At 40.4% G+C, this 14,756-nt stretch overlaps 1 protein-coding gene across 1 annotated transcript; it reads left to right on the top strand.

Moving 5' to 3' along the window:
- Nucleotides 1-1,112: 1,112 nt before the first annotated feature.
- Nucleotides 1,113-1,985, top strand: LOC121784287. Its single transcript, XM_042182451.1, has one exon. It carries the CDS (start codon nt 1,113-1,115, stop codon nt 1,983-1,985), a length of 873 nt encoding a protein of 290 aa, XP_042038385.1.
- The last annotated feature ends 12,771 nt before the right edge of the window (nt 1,986-14,756 follow it).

The following is a 14,756-nucleotide window of genomic DNA, read 5'->3' as shown; positions in this document are numbered from 1 at the left end:
GTCGAGACTGCCAGAAGAGTCCATCAAAACATGGGCCGAGTTCCGAATGATATTCCTTGATCGCTTCTTTCCAGCGTTAAAAACAAGTGCCCTCAAGTGGGAGATTACAGAAGCCAGACAGGAGTATGATGAGCCCCTCGGCCAGTACTGGGATAGATTCCAAGGGCTGCTTCAAGCATGCCCCAACCAGAAGCTGGGGGAGCGGAAGATCTACTCGATCTTCTACGCTGGATTGACAGTCGATAGCAAGAATGATCTCAACCTAGCAGCTCAGGGGGATTTCTGAAAGACCGCATTCAGCTAAGCCAAGAACATCCTGGAGAGGCTCATTGAGGCCAAGCGCTCGTATGAGACGTCCCGAGGCCAGTACCGAAGAGGTGCAGTACACGCAGCAGAGGCAATCAGTGATGAAAAATTGGAGGCTCGATTTGAGCAGATGGAGAAGAAGCTGCTTGAGGCAGTAGAAAAATCCAGAGCACCTCCACCACCTGCACCCAAAGAGCAGCAGTATGCGCCGCCACCACCACCGGAAGAGCATCACTATTACTATTGCGAGTGAATGCCGTCGACCACTGGAATGCGAATGACAACTGGATCCAGGGCAAACAGAGAGACGCTCCATGGAGAGACCACCCAAACTTCAGGTGGACTGATCAGAATCAAAGCCAACCACCTCAACCCTCGACATAGCAGATGCAACCCTCTGAGGGGCAGCCCAAATGGCCAGCCCGAAATCAGGAGAGGACAAATAGAGGAGGGATCAGAATGCAGGGAGGACAGGCAGGTTGGTCAAGTGGACCTCAAGGGAACTGGTCCAGTGGAGGGTAGCCAAACAGGTCAAACAGACATAATGAGGGAAACTAGGGGTACAGACAGCAAGGCCCCCAGTCAAGCAACCAGGGAAGGCAACCGAACAACCAAATGGTGAGTTATGTCCCGCCACACCAGAGAAGCAACCAACAGCATACCCAGCCGCAATACCAGCAAGAGCATTATGGGCAGTCTGACTACCCGCATCCCAACCACGTGGGAGACCACCGAATCAAAGATACAACCGACACCCCAACGATGGCCAAGGAGATATGATAGTACCGCACCATCCTAATGATGCGATGCGGGAAATCCAAGAAGCCCAGAGAGAACAGAGGACTGCACTGGAGATGCTGATGAAGCAACTTTCTCAAGTCGTGATGTCACTGGGCGAGCTGAGGGGAAATGAAGAAAAGATTCCAGCCACTGTGCAGCCACCTGGTGGAGAGAACATTAACGAAGTATCCCTGAGATCAGGAAAAGTCTACCAGAACCCTACTCCACCTATGAAATCTCCAGCATCTATGTCTGGACCGAGCCATGATGAAGAAGGAGAATCCAGTGGAGCAGCGCAAGCAGAAGGGAGCGAAGAGGGAAAGACAGCAGTGGGAGGTGAAAACTCAGAGGAAAGTCAGAGAGAGGAAGCTGAGAAAGTTAAGCCATATTCGTACCGAGGAATGGTGACAAGAAAGAGGGACGCCACGATCGACGTGGCGAGTATGTTCAAGGATGTGGAAGTAAAGGTGCCGCTCTTGACGGCGTTAAAAATGCCCCCGATTAGTAAATTCATCAAAGACTACTTGGCGGCAAAAGTCAACGAGGAAGGGAGACTAATTACAGAAGAAAATGTAACCGTGGCAATCCAACCAAGTGATCTTCCACCAAAGAAGACTGGCCCAGGAGTGTTCACGCTCCCAATTTCCATCAGAAATGTTCGAATGGAGCACGCAATGTGCGACCTAGGGGCTTCCATCAATGTTATTCCATATTCTATATATGAAAAGCTGGGAGAAGCTAAGCTTGTCAAAACCGGTATGGTGATACAGCTAGCAGGGGAGTCTTACATTCACCCAGAGGGAATTCTGGAAGATGAAATCGTCAAGGTAAACAAGTTCATGTACCCCGCCGACTTCTTCGTCATAAAGGTGACAAAGCCAGGAGCGGAGGACAATTGATGGAGGAGTTGAGGCTGGGTCAAGAGGTAGTCAAATGGAAAATAGCAGACTTGATAGAGATTAACCCAGATCTGTGCATGCATCCCGCCATGTTAGAAGAAGGAGTGACACCCCACCTTGATCGACAATGCAGACTCGACCCCACTCTGAGAAAGGAAGAGCTCATAGTAGGGCAGAAAGAGCTACTCTTCCAGTGTCAACTCAAACTGATACCCAGGAGGCGGAATTCAAAATGGGCAGACCCTCGTACCATCATGACAATGCACACACAGGAGGCAAACATACTCCAAGGAGACCCCCCAATTCGTTCTCCCTCGTGGTAAAGAGTCATCGGGTTGAGCCCTACAGAGACAAGACCGAAGCAAGCATAGTGGAAGAAATTCCACTGATCCTGCCTAATCTTATCCAATGAGCAGGTAAAAGGAGTGATCGGGTACTCATGGGTAGTCTGCTTGATCAAGCAACAAATTCTTAATCTATTAAATTGATTAAGTGACATCCCAGGGGAACTCGGTCAAATCCTTTGTAGTTAGTGTAAATAGTTTTTCATGTTTTTTATTTTAATTTTAGAAATTAAAAGTCGGAAGTAAGAACGGAAGCTGATCAAGTGGAACTATTTGAGTTTTAATCTGAAATTTTAGAAATTAAAAGTCGGAAGTAAGAACGGAAGCTTACAACACAGTTAAGGGCACATCTCAAATTCCAAACATTCGACAATCTAGCTAAAACACATACTCTGATTTAGATGCATGCCTAAGACCACAAAGGTCTTCATAAGCTTCCAATCATGTGTTTCTTGCCCTCTATTTCATACCTATTAGGATGTTCCATGTAGATGATTTCTTCAAGACTTCTATTAATAGAAAACTGTCTTGACAATCATGATACATACATTCTAATTATGTATGTGCTGATAGACAGAAGGATCGAACAAATATTGGCACAACGACAGCGAGAAGATGATATTTCTCTTTGGGCATAGCCCATTGTCATCGTCTAGCCATTTGAGATCCACATGTACACTTGCAATTATACTAGCTCCCACTGACTGACACAGCCTGTTGGTAGTATTGCAAGTCTTGAAAACACGTTGTCTATCTAAGATAGTAGTTTGGAATCTATCACCATTTCAAGGATGAATATCCAAATGAACCAATTATACATTGTAGTTAAAGGGATTATGTTCAAGTTAATCTAAGACCGAGTCTTGCGACACTCTTAGACCCATGAACTTGTTATGTTCCTAGGAACGCTCCCACTACGACATGGTTCTAACAATCTTAGGTGTTGAAGTTGATTTTATTAGTACATAAGCTTCTAATGGTATTAGTCCTTGGTAACGTGGAAAATTCGATATCTCTCTCTGTCCTGAGAGTTATCACGCTGTTAGGCTTTTAGTTCCTTTCTTAATCTTCATACAAGAATTATATCTTTGAAGATTACAGAACTTATAATCTTACATCATTTGGGACAACCTTAAAACATACCTCAGTACTCAACTCCAATTACTTGGATACCTTTCCAACATGCGTTGGAACAACATTACACCTTGAGATGTGCTAGACTAGAGTCGCTCTAGTCCACAACTCGTGTTTTGTAGAAGGTACTGATGTTGGTAGTTTCTTTAAGATGTATCTCGTTGTATCTAACGTTTATCCCATTAATGATAAGATTTTCATGAGTACAACTCATAACTTGATCAAACTTGTCTTAGAAAGACTTTGATTCCTTCTTACATAACTATCCCATTCTATGAAAGAATGCTTGGATTCGTTAATGGAGATTAGACTCCCACTACTGATCATAACTCTTTGCTCGTCTCCTAATTGGTGTAAACCATTGAGACTTGTTAGTCTTTCTACGTTGCACTTCTATAAGTACTATGAATCAAATGATTCTAACTCATAGTGAATCGAAACGACATTCTCGACTTTCAAGCTATTTAACAAATTGTTAAAATCTTGATAGTCTAGATCAGTTTGAACAATAACTAAGTATTTTCTTGGCCTTAAGACTAAGAGCAATAAATAATTTATCATTCATTGTTTAAGAAGTTGATGTGTTGTTTAATACTCAATCTTGTTGCATCTATATTGTTTCAATACTATGATGCCTTAAACATCTACCATAAAACAATAATTGAGCATTAATAGCTCCCACTGCCACAAAAGCCTATCTGGACCAAGATCTCTTACTTGGAAGTTGCATTGTCATGTAAGTCATTGTCCTGCTATAAAAGAGGTCAATCCAATTTACAAAGCATCTTCACTCGCTTTAAACAAACTTTGATGACAATTCAGGCTCTCCCATTTCCATATCTAGTCTTTTGTTCAAATGAACTAGGACTTAGGAAAAATGCAGCCTTTATGAATTCGTCATCTATCATGTTACTTTCCTCTAACAGTAATATAACGACTAATGTTCTGAAGGTTTTCTACTTTTCGGCTAAACCTTCTTTTAGTCATTTCTTATTACTCCAGGCAATGACTTGAGTCAGAAACTATTTGAGTGATCAAAAGATTCCTCAAAATATTCTTTCTTTTTAGGATATTCCAATCGAATCATCTTGACAGATTCTATTGATATCCATCTTTCATAGTCACTAACCCAGACTTGTCGTGCTACTTAAAGGAAAATAGCTTAACCTTATTCCTTAAAGAACTTGTCAAGTACATGCAAAAAGCATTCTCGAACAATCTTCGTGGAATTATGTCGAGGAAATGGAGGACATGAATCATTGAGTATAAACTCCAAGTTTTAGCGATGAGAATCTTATCCATTTTAATTTCCAGTCTACATAATTTTGGCATTCGAGTTCATTTCTTTAAGGATCGCAGACAAAATATGAATGACATAATGAAGATTTGGCATATAAACTTATTATCACATACTTATGCTCAATACATAATCGCAAATAACCACAAAACAATTATGTATCTTGCAACTGTAAAATTAAAATTTTGTACCCTCCAGAGGAAGTCAATACGCATTAAAATCTTACAATTTTACCGGTCACAACACCGACGAATAGTACAGAGACCACAGAGTGGCATGGCCGCCTAATGTTGCCTAAGCAAGACCACCGAATTTAGCATTACAGAGTTTCATTCCTACAACACACTCCCATAACAATGCTCATGTGCTGCTAACAAGATCAAGCTATCCCATAAATTCTGTGTGAACTTCTGAATCTTGCAGTTTCTTAGGATTATTGTCCCCACAGAGCAGGTGGCGATAATATTGGAAACCACATTCTAGTTCATACTATTTATTTTTGAGAAATCCGCCCTCATGAACTCGCTATTTCTTAGGATTATTGTCCCCACAGAGCAGGTGGCGATAATATAAAAAAAAGCTTCATTAATTGCAGACCAATTGATGGAGACCATATACAACGCACTTGTTGTAATTATCGCTTAGATATTTTATATGGTTTTTGCATAATTATCACATAAGCAGATAAAGCAGATAATCCACTTACAAAGATAAACACCAAATAAACAGATAAATCCATTTAATGCATGACATTTAAACACACTGGATAATTAATGATAATTATTTAATCTAGTCAAGGGAGAATCAATTAAATAATTATGCTTTATCTTGGATAATTATTATCCTTAATCATTTAGGATTTATCAAGATAGTGTTAACTATCTAAATCCATTTAGGATCATTCTAGATTTTATTTCGATAAAATCAAATCATTCAATTCAAAATAACGTTGATCTAGAATTATCATTATTTAAATCGTTCTAGGATATTACTAGACAGAAACGATTCCATCATAATCCATACAATAAATAAAATCCAATCAACCAAGATTTATACAAATCTTAATCTTATTTATAATAGACATCTAGAATATATCAAACACCACTTGGGATTTCTTCGATAATTAATTTATCTAAATCTAATTAAATAAGAATTTTCTTATATATTATCTTTATCGTAATCTATCTAGGATATAAATCCAAAAGATAATGATAACTTGGATTTAATGTTTATTTTAATCCATCCAGGATTAGTCTTAATAGAATTAAATCTATTCAAATCCATAGGATAAAATAAATTAATATAAATATTAATCCTAATCCATCTAGGATTTATTCTTGGAGTAAATCCATATATGTAACACCCGTACTTTTTAAGTAATAAATTAATATATGTCATGAAAAAAGTATATAATAATAATAAATAAATAAATAAATAATAATAAAATTATTTCGGATATTATGCTTCTCGTTAATGTGCTTTGGAATGGAGTGTCGTGTTTATGTGTTTGATGTGGAAAGGGATGTACTTTTATTAAATTGTGGAACTTTGGAAGACATGTTGAAAGTCTCGTTGAAATAATGATGACGATTTTGCTATGCTTAGCATAATTGATGAGATGTTTGAGATGGATGTTATGGTGGATGACGCGCATAAATCGAGGAGCGGTCGATGTTTTTATATTTGGAACAACACCCAAATATAAATGGTTACGATGGGCGAATTTACTCGTCGTTGGAGACGAAACAACGAAGTTAATTAAAGTTTCCCCGAATTTTAATTATTTGAAAGAAATGCAAGAATGCAAAGTATGTATACATTTGGGCTTCTCAAATTAAATTAGAGACCAAATGTATATATATAAAAATGGCTTTGGGCCATAACCTTTAAAAAAAATCCAACCCATTGATAATGTTATTCAAACTTGGGCTTTCAACTAAATAAGCCCAAATCAATTTAAATAAATTATGTTGAACCCAATACTTTTTCCAAAATATGGGAGCAAGCCCAAAGATCTTCTTTTTCTTCTCTTCATGGTCGACGGTTCTTCAAGTGGAGACTCCTCATCTTTCAACTTCTTCACTCTCCATCTTCCACCATTAATCCTACAAATCAAAGGTCACACATTAATCCATAAAGCTCCTTCATGTATCCCCTCCCCCTAACTCCTCATAATACACTTTACATCTTCAAACAAAATTGAGAGAGAGAGTGCCGAGAGAAAGAGCCGAGAGGAGAAGAAGTGGAAGAAGTTGCTACCATTCATTGTTTCCTCAACTAAGTTCAATTCTTTGAGGTATAAACCTTAACCATTTTTCAATAGCACAAATTTCTTTTTCTAACATGTATCTCATCACATATCTCATACATTGCACTCACACATAAATCTCCCACAAGTAATTCAACTAAATTCAACAATAAACATCAAATGAACTACCCCCCTCGACAAAAAAATCGAAATAACATAATTGAGTGCGAGAACTTATCTTGCGGGTCGAATCTGGGTAATTCGGGTTTGTTTCGGGGCTGTTCGGGTTATTTCCGGTGACTGTTCACGAACAGCGGCAGTTTCCGCCGGGGAGACAGCCACGGTAGTGTCGGCGAAGGCGGCTCGGCTGGACGGCGTGTAGACAACGGCGACGGCAGTAGTGGTGTTGGGGACACCGGCGAGCAGCTGCCCGCGTCGTGGGGTGAATTGGAGAAGCCGAAGGAAATTGGTGCCGATCTGGGATCCTCTGCCAGACGAGATCATGAAAGCATTAGGTGATGAAAGAATTGAGCAATTCGCATCTGTTAGCTATAGGTCGGTGGAATATTTTGATTAATTTTATGATTGGAATCATGAAGAGTAGAAATTTGGGGAAATTGAAGGAGAAGATAAGAAATGATTTAGAATGGTGAGAGAAAAGAGAGAACTGACCGAGATGAGGGAGTAGGGGAAATTTTGTTTTGTGTTTGATTTGGGCCTTTCTTTCTTTTGTTGTTGGGCCGAATATTAAGGTGGATAAATAAGGATGGGTAATAATTGTTTTGGGCTTTAAAATTTAAGGTGGGGAAATAATTAAATCTTGAACTTTTAAATAAATCTTTGGGCCAATAATTAATTAAATCACGGGAAATTATTTAATTAATTTCTGAATAATTCGAATGATGAATAATTTATCTCAAGTACGAAATAAATATAATTGTGAAGAGAAATAGTGCGATAATTCAATTATGCGCTTAAATAATTTTTGGAAGTTTTTCGACGTCATGGAAAATACGAGGAGCCAACGGAGGAAAGAACGGGCGTAAGCGGCCGACCGACGTCGCACGCGACGCCTTGGGCAACCACCGAATAATCGAAAATGCACGAAAACCGAGAAAACGAGATAAAAGACTTTAATTAGAGTGCATGCATTCTAAATGCTGTCGTTATTGAGATTGATATGTACTTCACTTTTTTTTTTTCAAAAAGGTGGTTCGCACGCTCGTTAAAGTCGGATCGAGAAGTTATAAAAGGAAACTACTAAGCTTTTGAGGTGGGCTTTATTACTTAAACTCTTTATTTGCAATGATATGTATATGGTGAGATAAGGGTGGTTTAACTGTTATGTCATGCCGTATTTTATGTTTTGAATTGTCTATCTGATTGTCTACTAGGATAATGTCCTACTAGACTTTGATGGTTAACGAATTCGGGTCTGACTAGGGAGTGAGTCCCTACTCAGACTAGTGCACTGATGGGGATCGTGAGCCGTCCTTTGTGGTCGGTCGGTCCAGTGATCGAGTTTGTGGCCACATTCTCGTTTCACATGATGGTTCAGATATGGTAAATGATGGAGGATGATGATGATGATGGGTTGCAGCCATGTTTTACGATGGAAATATTTTAGTGTTTCTCGACATTTTTAAAGTAAAACCCGAGTTTCACTCAACGGTGGCTTGACATAACTTTATTGATGAAATGTATTTTGGGCATGAGTTCACTGAGTGCATCAAGTATTCAGCCCCTGCATATGTTTTCTCTATGTGCAGGTTGAGCGTGGACGGGGGACGGAGGATGTTGAGCATTTGGACAAAGACAGTATTCAATAAATGATGCGGTTGCTATTGTGTCTTCATATATAGTAGTAGCTAACTCTCGATTGCTTCCGCTACATCATGTTTTAAAACTCTTATATTTCCTTAATTTGTTGAACTATTTTCATTCAAACTATGTTGCTTCGTGATCTCAGACTATAATTTGATAATAAAGTTTCGTCTTTTTATCTACATGTCGTACCCCTTGATTGTTTCCCCTTTCTTCCTCGCTACTTAATTCCCCCATTAGTCGCGACCCACCGTGCTTCCTATCCTTAGGGAGTGCGGTCGTGACAATATAAATCCAAAGAATTAGATAATATTATATTACAATTATTCATATCTATCTAAGATTTATCTAGGATTAAATCCACATAAATCTATAAGATAAGAATAAAATATTATATTATCACTATCCAAATCCATCTAGAATTTATCTATGAATAAATTCATATAAACTCATAGGATAAGAATAAAATAATATTATCATTATCTAAATCCAACTAGGATTTGTCTAGGAATAAATCCATATAAATCCATAGGATATAGATAAAAAAAATTTGATTATTATTTTCCAAATATAACTAGGATTTATCTAGGAATAAAATCCATATAAATCCATTAAATAAGGAAAGAATCTAATTAATCCATGATTTGATTCATAATCAAATCTCACATAATATATAAAATCCACAAAAGATATATTCAAATCTAATTTCATATTTATCTTGAATTATTTCCAAAATTGAATCCAAGGATTTAGAAACCCTAATCAAATTTTTGAAAGCGAAGTCACGGAACGAGACGATGCGACGTCACGCGGGTGGGACCCGCGCGAGCGTCGCGCATAGGACGAACCCTAATCTAGCACGGCATTGGACTCCCACTGAGTGCACCCGCCTTTGCATCATCTCCGTCGCTATCGAGTCCGTGATCTGCCCACGAAGGGCTCCCACTCGATTCACGAACAGCTGCCGTTCTGCATCACGCAAGCTGCCCAACTCGAGAGCTTCGGCTGCCGACGCAGCTTGGCCAGCCTGCGACAATTGTTGCTACGCTGCGTCGTCGCTGCTGCGACGTCGCTGCAACTGCCACGTTTCTGTCGCACTGAGGTATACCGACGCGGCTGTCGCTGCGTCGTCGTACCCATTGCTGCCCGATCTCCAATGCTGCGTCGTCGTCGCTACTGCGACGTCGTCGTCTCTGTAGTGGCTGCGACAACAGCTACCTTTTCCACCAAACTTATCTGCCCACGCCGCCTTTTGCTAGAAAACTTCCCAGCCATTCCGAACAGAAACAGCCGGTGTCCTTCACGTGAAACATGACGAGAATCATTCCATTCACGAAGGCGAATTGTTTTCCACCGTCCAAGATCATGTAATTGTCAAAAATTTGCGGCGCCCAAGAATAAATCAAAGACATGGTGGATGAATTATAAGGTTGGGTTCTGGAGAAATAATTCTCCCAATTCGTTGAATTTGGGCAGATCACGCAGCTATTGACGAAAATATTCTAGCTTTTCGAACTATGCATATTATGAATCATATAACAAGCAACGAAAAACAGATACGTTCATGCAATTCACATAACATGAAATTAATCCACATAATCAGAGCCAAAAATTGGCTCTGATACCAATTGTTGGGGTTTTGAAGCCCCTTGCACAGCGGAAGACCTGTACAAACAAATAAATCAGACGTAGGATCTATTTGACAGATTACGGGATTAATCAATTCACATGTTAACACAGAATTGCATACTAGAACGCAAATAATTCATGCTCATACAAAGAATCGTTGATTGCTCGCGCCTTCTCCACGATGATCTTCAATACTAGACCACGGATCTTCTGACTGGTGTCCCGAACTCGTATTCTGACATCAGGGTGGGCTGATCTTATCGAAACACTAGGACTCGAATAAAGAAGACACAAATTCCTCACGGAGGAGGGGAGAGAAAATTTCGAGCTCCTCTCAAAATAGAGGGGGACGAAATTTTTCATTATGAAATCAATCTTTTTCTGTCTCCTTTATTCTCCTATTTATAATAGTTCATATTGGGCCCAGACAGGGATCTATGGAAGGTTTAGGATATGGGCTCCCCCAATTAGCTTTTTACTAATTAAATTGAACCCACAATTTAATACAAGCTTATATTGGAATATTACGAGCAGCCACTACAGAAGTAATATTGAATTCCCCATCCAAATCTGAAATTACAAGTAATCCGGGTTTCCATTTTTGTTTATTATTTATTTCTCGCGCTTAAGATATAAATGTCCATTAATTAATTAAAGTGTGCTATGGACTTAATTAATTAACATCTCATTAATTCCAAGAGTGGACTTAGCAAGAAACACTTATTTATTATTCATGGAATAATTAAATTCCAACTAGCCAGTTTCCTAATAATAAAATCTTATTCAAGCTCCTCTTGAGGACATTATCAAACGAGATTCACCTCGCGCACGATTCAACATAATAGCAATCCTAGCACCGCTAGATAATGATCACCACTACCCAATATGCCTGGATCGTTGGGTGACAAAAAACCCGCACCTTTGGTAATTCAAAGTAGTAGATACACAATATCGTATGCTCAATGCTAACATATGTAGATTAAGAAATAGGTATTTATCAAGACCTCGTCTTTCAGTAGATAGCATAAAGACTCGTCTTGCTGTTAGATCCATTCAGTGCTATACCACACCAACGTCATCTTATTTCAATAAGGCTTAGAAATAATCGGACTGACATTGCAACCTTTCACGATAGGTAGCCAAAGCCTATCTAGGTTGTAAAATTCTTCTTTTTCTTTTGCAAAGCATTGCATAGAACCGACTGTAGTTACCTTAAAGTGGACGACGCCCACAACCAGTCTACTAAGCAAAAGACTTAGGCTTTGTTTACTTCTTGTGCATTTAAATGTTTATAAAAGATCTTATAATGCACAAGCAAACACAATGTAATAATATACTGATTCTATTCATGCGAAATGCTCGAATAATACTGAATCCGGTCAAAAGTGGATTGTAGAGTTTTTCCGTACACAAGCAAGATTCTATTCGTGCGAACTCGCTCGAAACATGCTTTTCAGTATACTAAACCTAACAGTAGCTCTAAAGACCAGAGAAGAAGGGGAGACGATAGAGCAGATGCCCCGCGTAGTACGGCGGCTGGTGGACGAGGAAGAGCCAGAGTATCAAGGGGTTAGGGAGGCTGAAGAGGAGACGGAGGCTGATGAGGACAGCCTGGTCAGGGAGGAGAGAGAGAGAAAGAGAAAGGGGAAGGGGGAGGGTGTTCTTCCTCCTCCCAAGAAAAGATGCCCTGCTAACATAGGGATCGTCATTGCAGATGCTTCCAACCCCACCTCCCCACTGCCAAGAGATAGAGATGAGGGCAGTGATACGGATGAACAAGAGTTGCGATGGACCCGAACATCTAGAAGGCAACAAGGAAGGCCTGCAGCACCTTACGCCACCACCTACTCTCACCAGCACGTGGTTTTGACCCCAGCTCTTCTCCAACAAATGCTGGAATTTGATAACCCCAAGTGGCAGGAGGAAGTCCGCCAAAGGGTAACGCCCCAGAAGAGGTTGAAGGCGGGGAAGATGCTGCACCAGCCGTCCTTGGAAGAAATACTGATGAAGGAGAGGTTTACTGACTATATGGCCAACATCGGGTTTGAATGGTTGTTAGAGGTGGATGAGACCCCCGTACCGGAAGTCCTGGCCAAGGAGTTTTTCACATCCTTCCGGTTCACCGGAAGCTCAGACTTAGAGGACAGGAGTGTGTCCTTTAGGGTGTTTGGCCAGGACCAACTGATGAGCCTCAATTAATTCTCCATCCGGATGGGCCTCTACACAGAAGGCCAGGTGGCTAATAGGGACTGGGTTGGGCGCGATATCGGTCTCCCTCATAGGAAACCTGATTTTGATCAGCAGGTCGTCTGGAAGGCCCTATACAACGGACGTGCCCTTACCTTTACAGCCTCTGAATCCAGAGGTCACCACATTGCTGATCCTGCCCTCCGCCTAGCCCAGATCTACCTAGCTTGTAATCTCCTCGGACAAGCCAATACGCTGCAATCATTAACATATCCGAACTCTACCTTATGTGGAGTATGAGAGAGAAGAGGAAGGTCCATCTGGGATTCTGGTTGGCTTACTCCATAAATCAAGTTGCTACCCGTGTTGCCCGCCATTTAAACGTCTGCCACCTCATCGGAGCTTATTTGAGGAGGAATTGGATTATGCAGTGTGTCGGACGTCCCACCCTTTGCCCCAGTCCTGAATTGTTTGACCTTGATTTCTTTGTTAGAACTCAGGTACTGGAGAAGACACAAGGAGGGTCTTCAACTTTATGCCGCTGGTCGGTGGGAGCAACAACGAAGCTAACTCAGAATGAGAACGGGGCCTGAGCAAACCCCAGCGACCCCTGAAGAAGAAGATGAGGAAGGTGTACAATGGGTGCCCCCACCGAGGATGGAGCGTGAGGAGGCTGCGCGTGCTGACGATGCGTGGAAGCTCCAAGTGGAGCAAACTTTGACGCAGCTAGTGGAGAATTCAAATTCTCAACTGGTCCTACTAGCCAGGTTGCTGGGAACCACCCACAATCAAAGCCCTGCCAGCCAACCACCATCTCCCTCTACAAGATCTCCTCTGTCTCGACGCCCATCATCCTCCCGGCCACCCTCAACATCCCCCAGTCAACTTCCCCGGAAGCATTAAGTACAACCCCCCATCTCAGCTCATTTCAATCTCAAAACAATTTTAATTTTATTTGATTTTTGTTTGTATAACTGATTTTCTACTCCACCTCACACTTAGACCTGTGTTGGGTCTAAGTGTGAGAAATTATGCATGTTGTTTTTGCTTGTGTTTATTCGTATGCCTATATCTGTTTTGGTTGGCGTTTGACTGTTGGCACTATTTCACACTTAGCCCAATGTCTGGTCAAAGTGTGAGAAGTTTTCCTTGTTTTTTCTGTCGTGTCATTGCCTGTACCTAACCCTTTTCCACTGCATCCAGTCCCACGAGGACAAGTTCATATGCAGTGGGGGAGGGTTAGTTCCAGAAAATAAAAATCATATATGTCAAAAGTTTGAAAACACAAAATATCGATTAGTAATAAATAGGCAATATGCATGAAATTGGATAAGTGGAAGACCTGATTACTTTGGGAAGAGTTAGAGAAAGGAATCAGTATGTTTACATGCAGAAACTTGATTGCAAAAAAACTTGATCAGTTTGAACGACGCAAGTATGATGGTAATGCTCAATTTTTAAACTTGCTGTGAAGCATCTTATATGTGAGTTATAAGTCAAAGTAGAACACTTTCTACTATTTTTACAAAAAAAAATTTACGAGAGGCTGAATTTTTGATATTTATATGAAAATTGCACAAGTAGTAAGGATTAAAGGCATTAGGACTTAACCAATTTGAGCCTTCTCTTCTTTCGCTCCACGAACCCGCCTCGTCAAGCAAGGCACCCCTTAGTTAACCAAGTTGAGCCCATACACTTTGACCCGTTCTTTTGAAACCAGAACCCATATCTATACACTTTTCCTTTTCTTTTACAAACACGTGAGGAAAAGAGGTCAAGAGATGAGTCATTTCAAGTAAGGGGTAGTACGATAGAAAGTAAAAATAAAAGGGTAGCCGGGTTGAGCGAGTTAATCAATCGGGTTGATCAAGTCAGAAATCAAGTAAAAAAAAGGATTGAGAAAAAATGAGAGCAGGAAAAAGTTGTAACCTGACCCGGTAAGTAGAAAGTTAGAAAAATAAGCCAAAAATTTAAGGCTAAAAGTCGCCACTTGACCAAGTGAGGTATCTAGTGGCAAAAATACAAAGTTCAAATCTTTGGTCTCTTGACTCATGTGTTTTTCTTTTTACGGTTTATATTTTTAAACTTAGAACCCCTAGATAGATTAG

The sequence above is a fragment of the Salvia splendens genome, chromosome 21 (genome assembly GCF_004379255.2).
Source record: "Salvia splendens isolate huo1 chromosome 21, SspV2, whole genome shotgun sequence".
In the NCBI taxonomy this organism is placed as follows: domain Eukaryota; kingdom Viridiplantae; phylum Streptophyta; class Magnoliopsida; order Lamiales; family Lamiaceae; genus Salvia; species Salvia splendens.
Note: the sequence above shows the minus strand (reverse complement) of the source record. Positions and strands in the feature narration are given on the sequence as shown.

Bases quoted from the DNA above. Each gene is read 5' to 3' on its own strand.
- LOC121784287 (XM_042182451.1), top strand. From the start codon at position 1,113: ATGCGGGAAATCCAAGAAGCCCAGAGAGAACAGAGGACTGCACTGGAG.